The sequence below is a fragment of the Copadichromis virginalis genome, linkage group LG14 (assembly GCF_057382275.1).
Source record: "Copadichromis virginalis isolate Kocher_CV1m ecotype Utaka linkage group LG14, C_Virginalis_male_GT1.1, whole genome shotgun sequence".
In the NCBI taxonomy this organism is placed as follows: domain Eukaryota; kingdom Metazoa; phylum Chordata; class Actinopteri; order Cichliformes; family Cichlidae; genus Copadichromis; species Copadichromis virginalis.
In genome coordinates this window covers 26,806,505-26,822,627 of record NC_140631.1, presented here as the reverse complement: position 1 = coordinate 26,822,627, position 16,123 = coordinate 26,806,505, and the positions used below count along the sequence as shown (strand labels likewise).

The following is a 16,123-nucleotide window of genomic DNA, read 5'->3' as shown; positions in this document are numbered from 1 at the left end:
CAGAGAGAGACCAGTCAGAGACCCCAAACTGTGCATTCTCCAACCACTTGGTAGAAGCCTCCTTGGTTTCTAGCAGACTGACACAGTTACCTGTAATTTGCAATTGCCAGCTGCTCTCTGAGCTTTAGTGAAAGTGCTGAGGCACAGCTTTTTACTACCTTTTGGCAAGTAGTCAGTACTGCTTTGCAGACAAGTCGATGTCTTCCATCCAAACTAGAGGTGGCTGCTAGCAACCGCGCAGTAATAAGCCCCACAACCAGCTTTGCCTGGAAGCAACTGGCAGCATCCATACATTTTTTTCCTGTTGATTGTTGGTTGTATCACATCCAAAATGATGGGCAACTCTCAAGAATTGTGCAGATGATGTGACGTGAGACATCTCTATGGGAGAAGAAGAAATCAAACCAGGACACAAAGAAACTGCAGAGGATTTTTCTCCAGAAAGTTTCACCTTTTCAAGCTGTTGTGGAGTTGCCCTCTTAAGCACTGCAATATCACTGAAATGGCAGTGAAGGGCAGCAGGATTTTACACTGCAGCTTGCACCAGGTTACAGAAAGCTGAGCGATGGAGGACAAGCTGAAATGACACCAAACTGTGGCTCATGGCTCACTCCGTTTGCAAAGGCGACCATAAGCAAGCTCACAGAAAAACTTCTCCTTTCATAACAATTTTACAAGGTCATAACTCTTTATTAAGCCTTAAAGTTTGCATTATTAGGAGCTTTAGCTGCTTTGAATGACAGGAGGATATTGGTCCCAACTACTTGTAGAATTGGACCTCTGAGCTGTGCTTGTGGTGTTGATCTTTTCTGTAGGATTTTTAATCCAAACATTATTTCACATTATTAAGTACAGAGTATCCAACAAATTTGTGATCCAGTTTTTGTGAATAAAATTGTACTTTTTATAAGAATCTGTGCATTACTAATTGACATTAATTAGCAGGGACCTGTGTCATGTGATGCATCATTGCAGTAAACCTAGCTAAACAAGCTTGCTAGCATTAGCCAACCAGGCAACTAATACAAACTTTGAGTCAAGGCCTTAAAATGGGACTTCACAAACCAATCAAACCTACTATCTTGTGTCCATCTTTATATACAGTCTATTATTGTTCAGACATGAGAATGTGTTTTATCTCATTCTACGACTTTTGGCAAGGAAGCGAGTTTACGACAAGATCCAAGTTTTGATCTAGTCGTTAATCACGACAATAGGCCGATCTGTTTGTCTTCGGTGTCATAAATAATCATATGTTTTAAAGTGTTGAGTCTACCTTTTAAATACATCTGTTCTGGTGTGTTTGTGCACGTCTCTTTATCTTTTACACTAAATCATGTTCAGGTGGGCTTTGTTGTTCCGTTTGCAAAACGCTGGGCTCAGCAGAAACGTCGCTGCGTTGGTTATACTGGAGTGAGATTAAAGTTGCAAACAACAAAGGGATTCATTTCATAGGATCACCACTTTATTGCACATAATTACATTCTCACACCACAACTTCACAGCGTGGCCAGACAATTTACAAGCAGAAGCTTCACAGAAGCTCCACCTCCTCATCTTCCTCCTCCCTTTGTCCTCCTTTTTCCCCCCTTCTTCCTCTCGCTCCTGCTCTTTGTCTTCTCTGTGGGTGATCACACAACACAAGGTCTTGTAGTTAAGGTAACCAGCCGCATCCCGAGGGGAAGTTTATAGACATCAGAGTTTTCTTCTTTCTCCACATTTAGTGTTTTACAGACAGTTGCTGTCAGGTTTGCATCGAAGGATCACGCACGCTGTTAAATCTACAGACACAAACAGAGCTGACTTTTGCCTTTCAATTAGCTCATCAGAACAGAGAGATAAGTGCGGTTATGTATCATTGTCATACTCCACTCTGGCCTCTTTATGCATCCTTTCATCTTTGCTATGCCTGCCTGTTTCTGTCTCTCTCTTCAAGTACCCCTCCTCCTCCTCCTCTGTCTGTCTGTCTCTCTCCTCTTGTTTTTCCTGTCTACTGAACAGAGACGTGTTGATATGAGGGCCCGCTCGCACGACCACAAGGGAACAAGTCTCTGGTGCTTTTGATCAGCTGCAAGATCAGACATGTCCACCGCTTCCCCCCCGTGTACACTCCAGTGACTGATCATGCAGTATAGTGCAGGCACAGACAACCAAAGATGCACACCCACACATGTTCTCGCTGTTAATCATACAAGCCCGGGCACACACACAATGCAGAGGGCCTGTGGTCCATGTGTCGGCTCTGCTCACATTGGGGTGCCTTGTTTGCTGGACACAAGGGAGCGAGAGCGAGATGGTGTGTGCGATTTCCCCTTTCTTGCCCTTCTTTTTTTTTTTTTTTGCTTTTGACAGTAAGATGGATGATTGCAATCACAGGAGCCATCAGTGAGACAGAGTGGAGGTCTATGGGGCAGTGAGACACAGCCATGGGAAACCAGCCTTCAGATTAATGCAACGCGCTGCCATGGGAACACTGTGCTGTTTATTTGTCGAGGGGTTTTGTTGTTTCATATGCATTTTCTTGGCCCCCTTACCTCCCCCCTTCGCGGTGTTTTGATAAACAGAACATGAAAGCTTCCTTATAAAATATGTGCAGGCTGTGTGAGAGGGACAGAGAAGGAGAGCTTTTGCTGTTTTACAACATAGCGAGTCTGCAGTAAGTCTGCATATCTCTTTAAACCAGTACAAATGTGACAAATTTCATAGTGATTATACTGGTCTCTTTGAACCCTCCCGAGAGAATGAGAGGCATAGTTTTCACTCCCCAGTCAACGGATGTTTTTAAGAGAAACATCTGTTGCTGCACAAATGAGATTACTGTGTCTCTAGCCAGGGGCCATGTAGGTTATGAATGGCACTGTTACTGAAGAAGGAGCCGTGAAGGATCTTTGTAATAAGCTGCAGCGGGTATTTAAGGGCTTTAAATAATCAAATTGCCTTTTATTCCGAGTATTCATCAAGGCTCACTTTATAGTTGTTCAAAAGTATCTCGACCACTTGTATCTCATATTGATACATCCGATATTTCACCTTGTTGCCAAGCAACGACTCACCTCATCCTCTGTAAACTTGTCAGCCCGTGACATGAGGTGTTATTTCGTGCTGCAGGGGAGCAACGAGGAACAAGAATCACTGTTTCAATCTCTCTGACTTTACATTCGGCTGAGCTTTGCATCATCATGAAACGCCTCCTTTATTGGTCTAATTCGTTGTTATCTGTGTGATGAATTCCTGTGAAGGGTCACCGAGTCTCTGCTGTAAAAACTGTGAATAATATCTCACAGTCGCTCTTTTCCGCCCATCCTGAGGAACTACTGCTCCTTCTGGGTCAAAGACCTCGAAGGCACTGAGAATCGTCTGCTCGGGGTCAGTTTCTGACAAAACACAGGTAACGCTGCGAGCAGGGACTGTTCAGTTCAAAGACGTCCATGCACACTGCACTGACTCACCTTGAGATGATACTTTTTGTGTCACCCTGCTAAAACGTAATGTTTTGATGCTAACAAATCTGGACTTTGCAGCACACACCAGAATCCTTTCTGTGAGTGCATTCAGGTAACTATTTTTTTAACCCATAAAAAACATTAAGGATACTTTTAAAATCAACCTAGTCTGTGATCTTTAAATATGAATGACTATGACTTAAAATATTAATATCTGACTAGCTTTAAGTTATTATTATATGTGGAAGAAATAAATTCTTTGGTTTGTATCCACTTTGTGGACATATGGTTCACAAATATAGAACATCTAAATGCAAATATAAACACATTTTGAAAACACAAATAGATTTTTAAAAAGAGGTGATAAAATTTGATGTTTTTATTTTAATTCAAGCTGATCAACAGTTAATAACAGACTTTTTTTTTAAACTTAAACTCACATTTTCATCTATCGTCTGCATTTCAAGAAATTGTTTAAAAATAGAGCCAAAGAAGAAGCTCTTTGGCATCTCTTATGTATGATATTGACTAAGCTCTGGTCCATATTTGTGAAAGCCTGCTAGCAGAGGATGCAAACTGCCAGAAGAGGCAGTTCAGCTTCACAGAGCAAAAGGGAGTGAGCCCTATTAGCGTGCACACACACACGCACAAACAAACAAACACACACACACTGGCATCTGTACTCTAACCTCATTGAACTCCTGGATCTGTTTCTACTCAGAACTCAAGTCTCCTTCTTTTTAAGCCTCTTGTTGGTGCCTGTAACACATGCCCACTGAGATACCAGATCTGCTGTGGTTCGGTTAAGTGAAAACAGCTTGGGTGGCAACCTGTGTCAGTCAGCATAAACATCACAGAGATTGGAGATCGTTTATAAACGATCATGCAGTTGATTGTATTTCTGCATATATTTTTTTCTTAATTTGTAAGATTTAATGCTTAACAAGAAGCATCGTGACAGTCATATTGATTACTGTGTAAACACAATCACAAATTTTAATTAAACGAGCATGAGACACATAAATAAAAGTTGCTAAGCATCACAGTGTTTGCAGGGAAATATGTATAATAAGCATGTCAGATATCCTGTTCAGGGTGTTACCGCTGTGTAGCTCCTTTTGTAGTCTTCTCAGTGATCAGATGCGCTTTTTAATGCACATTAAGAGAAGTCTGCTTTCTGTGTGTCCATATGTCAGCTGTCTAGCACCTGTTCTGTCCACAGTGGAGAGGTATAGATTAATGGATCTATATTTGAAAGCAAAGATGGTAACCAGTACTAACAGTAACCAGATATGCTCGCATGAATGGGATTAAGACAGGGATAAGGGCTCTGGCTGTTCTGGCCATCTGAAACCATTATTGCTGATAGACGTGAGTGGTTTCACCAGCTGTTGAGGCATCAGCTCATTATGGGGAACAACATTATTTGACGCCTGTAGGAAATGTCTCATTTGACAGTGGGAAGTGTTAATTCTGTGCCACGGCCCCAATGCAGAGGTGTAAATTTAAATGATCTGCATCACATCATCAGCAGTCCTATCAAGTGACTGCTGATGCACATGTGTTCACCTCCTCCCTTGTTTTTTTTCTCGTTTTCTGCATTACTGCCACAGCCGAAGCCACAACAATATATAACAGATAGTAAAAATATCAGCAAAACGAGCGTGCGCGTGTGCTTATTATGCAATCTTAAATGAAAAATGCAAAACCCCAGCGCCTCAGGTTTGAACAGTATTAGGTTTGGGGTCTAATGACACCTTTAAAAATGACTCAGAGCAGGAACAGCGCTGCAATAAAGTGATTAGTGATGTGCAGACACAAAGAGCAGGCTGTGGTGGGGACATGTGGCATTCTTTCTGAGTCACCTTGAGGAAGTTGCAGGTAAACATGTGTGCCCTTTCTCGGAAAGCTTATTTCCTGCACTAGCATATTTGTTTGTTCTTCCTCATGTTTTCTTTTCCCATCTCACTATCAGGTAAAAGCTGCTTCACAGAGGTGTGAAACCTGAACAAAATTAGCAGGCACTCAGATATTTTTAATATATAGTCACAGTCACACATGAACATTTGGTCACTTTAAAAAAATAAAAATAAAATAATATTATCTGAAGACTGTGGTCTTTCTTCTTTGTCACACACTTTAATTTTGCCAAGCAGCCAAGTCAAATTAATTTTACACTGTGGGCCACATACAACCCGATTTAATCTTAAGTGAGCCAGAACAGTGAAACTACATTACATAAAAAGTTCTGGTTGTTTATTGCACTGACTCTCCTGTAATTGCAAAATATAACATTTTTATGAATTCACATTTTTTTTAAAAAGCACCTTATCAATTGGAAAAGCTGTAAAACTTATGAAAATACAATTATAAGTTCAAATACTATGCACTCCTTCAGATTTTCTAAAGGTGTCCAGATGAGCGTATTGGAGTCTTTGCAGGCCGATTCTGGCCCCCAGGCCCTATGTTTGACACCGCTGGTCTAAATTACAGATGTTGTGTTGTTAAGCCCTGGTGCAGAAGGTTAACTCTACTCCAACTGTTTTATCAGAAGGACTCTTACTGGCTAGATGGGAGTCAGTTAAAATAAATTAATTAATTAAGATAAAAAATAACTTCTAGAAGAATTCACTCAGATAAGATCAATGATCATAAATGTATTTAAGTTATTACACTATTTAATAAATCACCTTAATTAAATATACTCTTTCACTGATGATAAAAAGATTTGATTTGTAAACTCTGGAAGCAGCATGTGGTTAGTAAATCTTTCCCCTCTCACGGTCTTATCTCTCGGCTTTGCCGTCATTTCAAACAGGTGCTGAGGTCTGATGCATGTTTTCACGAGTGGAACCAACGTGTCAGGTCTGTGACTACATTAGTCCTGCCTCTGGTCTTCCTGACCGCCCTGCAGGCCGTGCAGAAGTGCTCGTTGAAGAAGGTCGGCTGGCGTACGCCGTAGCCCCTCCTCCAGTCCAGGTGCCGTCTCATCTGAGCTGGGCTCCGCCTCAGCATCAGCAGGTATTGGGCCAGCTCTTCCACTGAGGGGAAGTCGTCCACGTGGATGAAGGCCTCGGGGGGCAGGAAACGCTCATAGTTCTGCCTGGACGGACCCAGCACCACGGGGACTGCACCGGCCAGCACGGCGTTCCACAGCTTCTCCGTGATGTAGTCGGTGTGCTGGGAGTTCTCCAGCGCCAGGTAGAACAGGTACCGCTTGGCGAGCGGCACCACGCTGCCTGTCGGTAACGGCGAGCCCGCGCGCCCGAACACATCGATCTGGATGTATTGGCGCAGCTGGTAGTAGAAGGTCACGCGCGCCTGGGACTCCGACCAGTTGCTGATGACCCAGGCCACGAAGCGTGACCGCAGGAGTTTGGAGCTGTAAGATCCGCGAAGCGGCAGCGCAAAGCTCTTCTGGAGAGCCCTCTCTGTGCGCGCGAGGGGGACCAGATACCCATAGGGGAGGAAAATGTCCGAGTCTGTCCGGTAGCTCATCGTGAGGTTAAAAACACCCCCTAAACGCCAGAGTCCACGCGTGTGCGTGGGAGACTCGAAGTTCATCCATATCCACTTTTGCGCAGGTGGCCGCGGTTCTGGTGGGAGATCGGCGTAGCCAGTGGCAATCTCCCGGTGGTGAATTATCACGGCGTCAGCCTGTGGGTACCTGAGCTCGTCGTCCGTGAGCGTGCAGCCGTCTATCTGAAACAGCTCGAGGCAGTCCGGAAGTTCTCGATACTGACCGAATGGATGCGTCCAAATCAGCAGCGTCACCGGGCTGAGAGAAACCAGCGGGTCAGGCGCTAATGCATCCGGCAGGTAGAGCAGGCAGACTCCCACGAGTAACAGGAAAACCACGGTGGCCACGCACACAGAGGAGCAGACCCCTGTGAGAACACACACGCAGCGGTTTTTCCGCCGGAATAACCCTGAGCGCCTGTCTGCTCCGTGAGCTGCAATTGAGGGGCGGCCCTCTGGTCTCCAGAGATCCCCAATTCCCATCGACGCCCTTCACCCTGCGGATTCCCCCAAAACTGCTGTAATATCAGTTTGCGTCTTTGAGACATCCGCACAGCCATTTGAGGCTTTTCGGGGAAAGTAGGTTAAACACCGGAGTCCATTACAGTCGTGCAGTCACACCCAGTGTGCTCTACTTTTAAAGTCATTGTAGTTTCAGGTGCGATAAAGAGAGCAAGGTACAGTTAAGCCAATAAAGCTAATGGCGTCCCACAGCTCCAAAATACTCCTTCTATTGTTGCCTCATTGTTGTCTCACCTGTCCGACTCGTCGAGAAACTTCAAACTACCGTCATGGCTCATGTAAAGTAAAAGCAAAAGTTTGTCCCTGTGCTGTAGGATATACTTGACGTGGCAGCGTAGGTTCCAGTTACAGCTGAATGGGGCCTTTGTGAGGCCTGTTGACTGTCGGAGGACTGTTCGGGCACTTTTAGCGTAAACATCTTGACCCAGGGCGCGGCGATCCGCTCATAAAACAAGCAAATGTTTTTTAATTAGAAGGCCCTTTAGAAATCGGCTCGTGAGTCAGTTTGCGAGTATAATCCAAACAAGGTAAGACTGAGGTTTAAATCGAGCGTGCAGAAAGTGTAACACTGAACACTATTGCATGGCTCTAACCCCTGAACTACTGTTTATGATTATTAAGTCGTGTAAACAATCCCTCGCATTTTAAAGGATGACAGCTCTTGTCAGCAGCAGTTCTTTGGCCCCTGAAAACTTGACACGGCCTCTTGTGAGACGCTACACTTGTCACTGACCACTTGGTGTCTCCCTACACAAGCGCAAAGCTTGCCCGTGCGCCGTCCTGTGCCGTTTGCTGTGTGTGTAGTGACATTAAGGATCTTCCTCAAAACGTGCATGTCTAATTTCGCCAATGAATAAACATCCCAGCTGCAAATTAGTCATGCAGCAGCGGTGCTTTGAAAAGGTTTGTCTTGAATGTTTTATTTATTAGATATAACCCAACATTGCAACACCCTCTAACTACGACGTGACTCACTGTTTTCATTTGGTGATTTCAAATTTTTTAAAAAAAGTTGTTAACACAATGGCGTATTACTCTCCCTGTAAAGGGATCAACTGTCCAGGCTGTTGTCATCATATGAATCCATTCTGATCAAAACTCATAAAAAATGATGAGGCAGCAGGGATGGAAACCGTGCACTGTGTGTTGTGTCTGAGCTCTGGTGGGCAGGAAAAACACGCCGTGACTGGGACGATGTTATTCCTCCCCACAGACACAGAGTATGTCATGAAGTCTGAATGTGAGCGGAAAAAAATGGCAGACGAGGAGTGGGAGGAGATGAAGCAAGAAGCATGTGTGTCTCCGCTGGGTCCTCCTCCTTCCTGTTACATCCATTCACTTTTCTTCACCATGGAAGAAATGTGTGCATGTGCATGCACGACTAGTTATCCCCATAAGAGGTTTTGTATTCTCTGTGCATTATTTATTCTCCCTTTCAGCTGAACAGTTCTATTTTCAGCCAATCATTTAATGTCCTGCCTGGGGTTATCTTGTGTTGGGAAGAAATCTACCCAGACATAAGTTATGTAGACAAGTAGTGAGGTTTAACATTATAAACATGTGTGCTTCTTCTCCAAAATAGCAGAGGCTCTTGAGTGCAGGAAATGACACATAGGGATGAGTTTGCTTTTTCCTTTTATTGGTTCAGTTTTATTTATTTTAAGCCTTTTATGCAGCACAAAGCCATGCAAATGTGTCTGTAAATGTACTATAATTAAAGTCGAGCTGATTGGTGATATGGTGACATTTTGCACAGCTCAGATTACAGCCACGACGATACACACAAAGCCTGGCATTTATGTTTGTGTCGTCTCGCCTGCTGGAAGAGAACTTATGTGACATCGTGCTCTTTCACTTGTTGTTGCAGACCTTGAATCTCTCTGGAGAGATCGATATTGCGTCTTTCTTGGTTCAAACATCTCTCCAACAACAGACTTGTGGGCACATGTATGCAATCTAGATAAAAGGACAGAAAAACACACACACACAAAACAGACAGAAGAGCTCTTCATGTCACTCTGTTTTGACCTGGGAAGCCATCAAACTGGATGTTTTGCAGACCCATCCAGTTGTTTGCTACGATTTCCAGACTGCTGTTTACTGCTGCCTTCCTGTCTCTCAAAAGCAATACCGCTGTGTATCTGTATGTGTTTTTGTGGATGTGTGAATCATGCCAGCACACAGAGAAGCATTCAGTTTTTGATGGGACCTCCAGGTCTTCACTCATCTTCCCTATTGATTTTCTCTTGCTCTCCTTTTCACACTCCCAGGGGATTGGATGTCTCAATTGGTCCCGCCGGGGCGAACAGAGAGCGTGAGCGATAAAGAAACAGATAGAAGATGAGGGGAAGAGAAAAGTGAGAGGAGAAAAATGAAGGAGAGAACACAAACAAGGAGAAGAAGAGCCAGGCGGGGCCTGCGGACGCCACGATCGCTGAGGCCCTCGCTGACCCCTGACCTTGATCATGACCTCAGAGGTTGCACCGGAGGTCAGAGGTTGTGTGAAAGTGCCACTGCGGCGATTCACTCCACTGCTGGGTGATGATGATCTTATGCAGCCTCCCCAGCCTGTCTGACATGATCAGTGTTGCACTCTGCCTGCGGCTCCCAAGGGCCACACATCCATCTCTAACCCGGCCACACAAGGCCCGCTAAAAGCACCTTACAGGCAGAGTCAATGAGCAGGAGGAAAAGGGACATAAACAGAGAAAAGTGGGAAAGCTAAAGGACAGAAAGGCTGCTTTTAGCCCGTGGCTCTGGCTCTAGTTGTATAATGGCAGCGACACAGAATCTGTGCCTATTTCTATACATTTAAACTTTAACCAGAAGTACTGATGAGGCTTTTTAGACGTTAAATTTCCAAATCACAACATGTTCCTCCTGTTGTTCGTGTCATGAGCAATTTGAGCTGTTTTTCCTCCCCTCTAATTTTAACCACAGAGTAATAAAAAGGCAAGTTAGAAAAGGAGAAAAAAACCCCACCGAACTCGTGTCATTCATGGCAAACATGCATGAACCTCTGTAGCAGGAACACGATCATTTGTAGGCAGTTTGATAACTCTGACTGTTACTTGTTCCGACTTACACTGTGCACCCCCTGCTGCTTCAAAGTAATCCAGAGCCAAGTGAAGCTTCAGTCAAATCCTCATGGAGATGCTGTGTGTTGAAATGCGGAGTTTGAGAAGAGCACAGCACAAAATCAACTGACTGGTAATGTTCACGGCTTGTAGACTTGTGCGAAAGATCTTTTTTTTAGAAAGATCTTTTTTTTTTTCTTTTAAAGCTAAATTACATTAGCACATTACACCTTGACAACAATTTGGCATCAACACTTGGAACAATTCATGTAAATAAAAAGCGTAAGACCTCTGTTCTGTTTGGATAAGTGACCATTAGCCACAGCAACATTTAATGGTCTCGCTGATAAGAAAACACTTTTTATGTGCGTAGATAAGAGTCTAGTCATGGGTTATTGTTAATTATTTTATGGTCTATCCTATTTATACAACTGTCCCTTATTTGTAATGACTGATTTTGAAAGGAAGATTTTAAAAATATTTCACTGTTCCAGAGTTTTGAGTGATTTATTTTTTTGCCTCATGTCTGCCACAGTGTTTCTTTTTTCTTGTACTGAACATGGACTGCATCACGGATAAACAAAGGCACTCCAATCACAATATCTGACTAATTTAGTCATCCCGTGCAAAGCAAAACATCTGCAATAATAAATGAGGCTATCTAAAAGAAAAACCCTGAATAAATGAGTGGAGAGACACAGCCAGTGCAGATGTTTCCACACAGGTGCACTGCATGGTACAATTAAGCAATTAACATCCACTCATGCTCCGTGGCATGTAGATAAATGCTGAGCAGGCCCAGTGGATTCTCATTTTCTACCACAATGGAAGGAGGAAAAGATCCCTTTGAAAGAAGGGGCAGAAGCTTCAGTCACAACGCTCAACTGTTATTTGCTTCATTGACTTAAAGGACATCTGCATTTAGATCCACTGGAAATCATGGTGGATGGTACACAACTGATGACCGTGACGCTCCTTCAAACATTACAGAAGAGCAATCTTAAAGACAGATGTTGTATGAAGGGGAGAAGTTTGCTTTCTGCCACTCAAGGCTTTAGAAGTCAGGTGAGAAACTATAAAGTGTAAAGCAGTCCACAAAGGGGGGAGGTCAAGCTAGGTGTTTGGGTCAAAACAGAAGACTTTCACTCAGGAGTGTCCAACTAGGATCCTTTTTTAGATTTGACTTATTATTGTTATTATATTTATCTATATTTTACAGGTTGGTTAGAGTAAAACATGAATCTGGGTTAAACTCCTCACAACATTAACCAAGTATAAATTGACTCATGTACACCAGCAGTGGCTCTTTTGTACTTTTGGGGGAATTTTTCTTGCACAATTTGGATCGTTTTTCGCTGTTAGACGAAAGGTCAGTGCGAATCAATAAAAACTCACTCTGGTTGTTTGTCACAAAACCGGTTGATGATTGTGAAAATGATGTGAATAATTCAATGTGTGACCTTCGCAGTCACCAGATCTCAACCCGGTGGAACACCTGCAGGAGCTTTTGCACTGGTGTGTTAAACGGCTCTCCCCACCACCACTATCATCAAAACACCAAATGAGGGAATCCGTTTTGGATGAATGGTGTTCATCCCTCCAGTTGATTCCCAGAGACTCGGAAACATTGTGACCCAGCACCTTACTAAGTTTGGTTATTATTGCTTTAATTTGTCCCTTGCATGTACATGTCCCATGTTTTTTATCGATCAGCACACATAACTTTTCCTTTCTGTTTTACTCCTCATACTAATGCCAGCCGCGTGAAAGCCACGCATCATATTCCTTTCAGTGTTTTCTTTGTGAGATGGGAAGAGATAACTATACAAATACAGCATAATGGACACATTGCAAAGCAACTAAGCTAGTACGGATTATCTCAGACCTGTATTTCTGGTTTGGCTTAATGATAGGTAGCATCATAAGTCAGGGAGGCCAGAACAAGGAGACACTGATTAACAAAGGGAAAGGAATGAGAGGATTAAACACAGGATTTATCCGTTCATATGCAGTTTTATCTTAAAAATAAGCACATCTAAACAGCATTCATTGTTTCCTTTTGTAGATCAATTGCTAATAGTATTTAAAAATGACTAGTGAGCAATTTAATGTGAATCACACTTCTATTATGTCCCAGTGATTAAATTAAAGCAGATGTATCCATTTCTTCGTGTGACTGATTCCTAACTGCAATTCGGTCCATTTTTTATTAAAAGCATGTGACTGGGTGTGATTAGCAAACTGAAGCCAGCCTTTAATTCACTGTATTATGTCTATAAATGAAGTATAAAATAAGGCAAAGCTATTAAGGCTACATATCAGCTGAGCACTGAGCACCATTCATACTCTTGGGAGGAGGGAGACACAAACAGCTTCAAATCAAATCAACTAATGGCCTGAAAGTTGAGCGAATTCAAAGCACAAAAATGCCCACCTTTGTATTCACAAAAATGCAGTGAAAGAGGCGTTATTATCTATGGCAAATTCTCATGTTATTTTTAGTCAAAGCAATTAGAGTGCAATGGCTGTAAAGAAATGAAAATGATTGAGGGTGGGGGTGGTGGGGGGGTAAAGCTATGAAATATTTTTGTTAAATGCTCCAAGCGTTCAAGGAAAAAAACAAAAAACAACAAAACCCTCCAAAGTGTGAATGCAGGCGTGGATTTTCCACACTGCCAGGCCTCAAAACACACTCAACAAGTCAAATTTGGGAAGCCACAAAGTGCTAAAAATGAAAACAATGTGCAGAGCAGATGTGTCACCCTGATAAACCTGAGCAGCTCGGCTCTGGTTTGGTGTACCCGAAGCCGAGGCGTGATGCGTTTTAAGGTGAACGAGGCGGTGCAGTTTGACACAGGAATTTAGGGCACCCCATACATACAGGGTAATTAGAAATTCTTTGCATATCCCTCTGAGACACGTCCACACACCGAGAGGGTCAGAGGACATGGTCAGCAAGAGTGACGCCTCAGGAGCAGCCTGGGTTCAGTGCATTGCTCAAGGTCGCATCAACAAACGATATACATGCACAGTGACACTGTGACCACTGGGCTGAATGCTGCAGCGCTGACTTCACTGGATTAACAGCACAACAAGCTTATTTGATTAACTAATCTGATTAATATCTGTGCCGCTGAAGAATTCCTTAAACTTAAGGCTCATGTCCTTAATCAAATTATTGCAAACTGAGAAAACTAAACTAAAAGAAATAACCTGCTCAAAAGCTGGAGGTCACTTCATCTTTTTACCAGTTCTTTACTATTTGTACACTAGATCCAATCTTTTCATAACAAAAACAAAACATTTGCAACAGATCATTTAACTGAGATAATTGTGGCCATATATTTAGAGTTACCCCCCCCCCCCCCCCCACCCACTCTATTCTATGTTTAGTAGCCCTAATGAATTAAATTATGCTTAAATTCACGGTGAGCCATATTTTTGCAGCTGACTTTGGCACATGTTAACTTTTCTAGTACTGCGAAACACAAGTTGTGTGCTACTTGAATAATGAAAGTTTTATTTTTTTGATGTAAAAAAAAAAATGCATAAACTACTACTGAAAGGACGTTGATTTTTTTTCTAATGCTGGCTGAATTTGCTGGCACACTGACTGTAGGTGTAAAAAAAGAAAATAAAAATGATTTAACTGTGGTTTGAAATGATCTTCCAGCACAGTAAAGTCAGTAGGAACAACACTGGTCCTGGCTGCTTCCCCCGGTGGGATATATATATTTATTTATTTATCTTAGATATGGCTTCCAAGTAGCCTCCTGGCAATATTTTTGTATGATCTTTGCTCTCCGTAACACTCACACACACACACACACGCACACTGATTAAAAACAAGCTACAGCACGAACCACGGGCTCATCTGGCGCTGAACAACTTCGCCTATTTCAGCGCGATAAAATTGGGAGTAATTTAATGCCGATTCGCTTGTTTACCTGTAATATCTGAATGTTGATAAAATGCTATTTAAGCAATTATAATGGCGTTATTAAGGTGACACTCCTGGAAGGTGACTCCGCTCCGTGAGCCAGCTGCTGCAGGGGCGGGTAGCGGATGTGATCCGTTCCGGGTGTTCCGGCCGCCCGGTCCTCTCCACTGAACTCCAACCCCCGCGCTCTCTATCAGCATCTCATTCCTGTCTCAATATGTCTCAAGATGGCGGCCAATGCAGGATCGATGTTTCAATATTGGAAGCGCTTTGACTTACAACAACTACAGGTCAGTTCAGCCTCTGTTTAAATCGCCTCCGCTTCTTTTCGTTTCGGCCCCCTCGCCTCTTTCGGCGGCCGGGTTTCTGGTCTTTTTCCGCGACCGCCTCGGAGGTGTTTCGGAAGAGAATTCAAGACCTCTTCCTCACATTGATGAAAGTGGCTCTCTTGCTGATCAGAAATTGATCCTCTTTGTTCAATTCAACATCGATCGGACACTGCAACTGGGCAAGCCGGGGCGACGCCGCGGGGATGCGCCGAAATAAAAGCCAAACGGCGGCGCTTTAGCGGAAAGCTCACGGCTGGCTATCTTTATTGCGTGTTCTTCAACTTTTACCGGAGCCAGTAGCCGTAGTTAGCCCGACGCTTTAGCCGTTGTAAGGTTGGATAATTTCGGAGGGGGAAAAAATAAGTGCGACTTATTATACGGTGGCGCTGTGGTGACACCAACCGTTGAGACGGGCAGCACAGACACACAACAGTGTTTTTAGTTGTGTTTTCCTCCCTCTGCTTTTAACTGTCACATCTGTAAGTTTAGTTGAAAGCGGACGGGAACATTAGCAACCTTATCGGCTAACGGCTGTGAAACAGTTTATATTAAAGTCGTGTCAGAGATTATGCTTGATGAACTCGGCCGTCTTTTTTTTTCTCGGTTTCCCCTGCACACACAGTGAGGTTTTCACAGACGTTGCCACGTCTGTGGGAAGTGGACAGGACGGGACAGTGTTTGTTGACGCGACGCAATTAAAAACACGAACGTTGGAAATGTGATAGATCATGACCTTGTGATTATGATCAACTCCCAGAAATGTCCCAGCCTCGCACGCTCGAGCTCGCTCGCGCGCGCACGTTCGCTAATCTCGGCGTGCACGGAGGAGATAGATCCGTGGCACAGGAAGGGAAAGAAAGAAGGGGGGGGGTACGAGGAAAATATTGGGCCTTATTCATTGCGTGAATATAGCCTGTGTATATTAGAGCGTGTTTGACCTATCACAAGACGTGTAGACAATGGCACTGTTGTGTTTTCCCGTGGCATTTTACATGCATTGCTGCATTTTAAATCACAGTTTTATGAATATTAGTAGCCCCAGTTGCTGTCGTCATTAACATAAAGATTGCATTATGTAGGCTTGGCCCAATTGTTCATACATTTATTTTGCAAACCGCATGGGCTTTGGGGTTTAAACTTTTATTTAGGTCATGATGCCCCTATGACTGGGTAGACAAAAGGACAGTGAACAAGTCTTCCCAGCGGGGCTTTGTGTTGCACTTACGCCACATCATCAAGGCTTCACTTCTCCTATTTATTTGATCCTGTTCAGTCCTCCTACTCATGCCCCCT

The 16,123-nt window shown here is 43.5% G+C and overlaps 2 protein-coding genes across 3 annotated transcripts in view; one reads left to right on the top strand and one right to left on the bottom strand.

Moving 5' to 3' along the window:
• Positions 1-5,424: 5,424 nt before the first annotated feature.
• On the bottom strand, positions 5,425-7,695 carry LOC146694095 (alpha-(1,3)-fucosyltransferase 4-like). Its single transcript, XM_085478830.1, has one exon. The coding sequence runs from the start codon at positions 7,443-7,445 to the stop codon at positions 6,285-6,287; it is 1,161 nt and encodes a 386-aa protein (XP_085334956.1). The 5' UTR covers positions 7,446-7,695; the 3' UTR covers positions 5,425-6,284.
• Positions 7,696-14,576: 6,881 nt separating this feature from the next.
• Positions 14,577-16,123, top strand: part of cux1a (cut-like homeobox 1a) — a 57,150-nt gene continuing 55,603 nt past the window's right edge. For both annotated transcript variants that reach the window (XM_085430185.1, XM_085430184.1), the window contains exon 1: positions 14,577-14,791. In XM_085430185.1, coding sequence (XP_085286311.1) covers positions 14,729-14,791 — 63 coding nt within the window. In that variant the 5' untranslated portion in view covers positions 14,577-14,728. The remainder of the gene's footprint in view (positions 14,792-16,123) is intronic.

Excerpts from the sequence above, each read along its gene's own strand:
- LOC146694095 (XM_085478830.1), bottom strand. The coding sequence starts at position 7,445 with ATGGGAATTGGGGATCTCTGGAGACCAGAGGGCCGCCCCTCAATTGCA.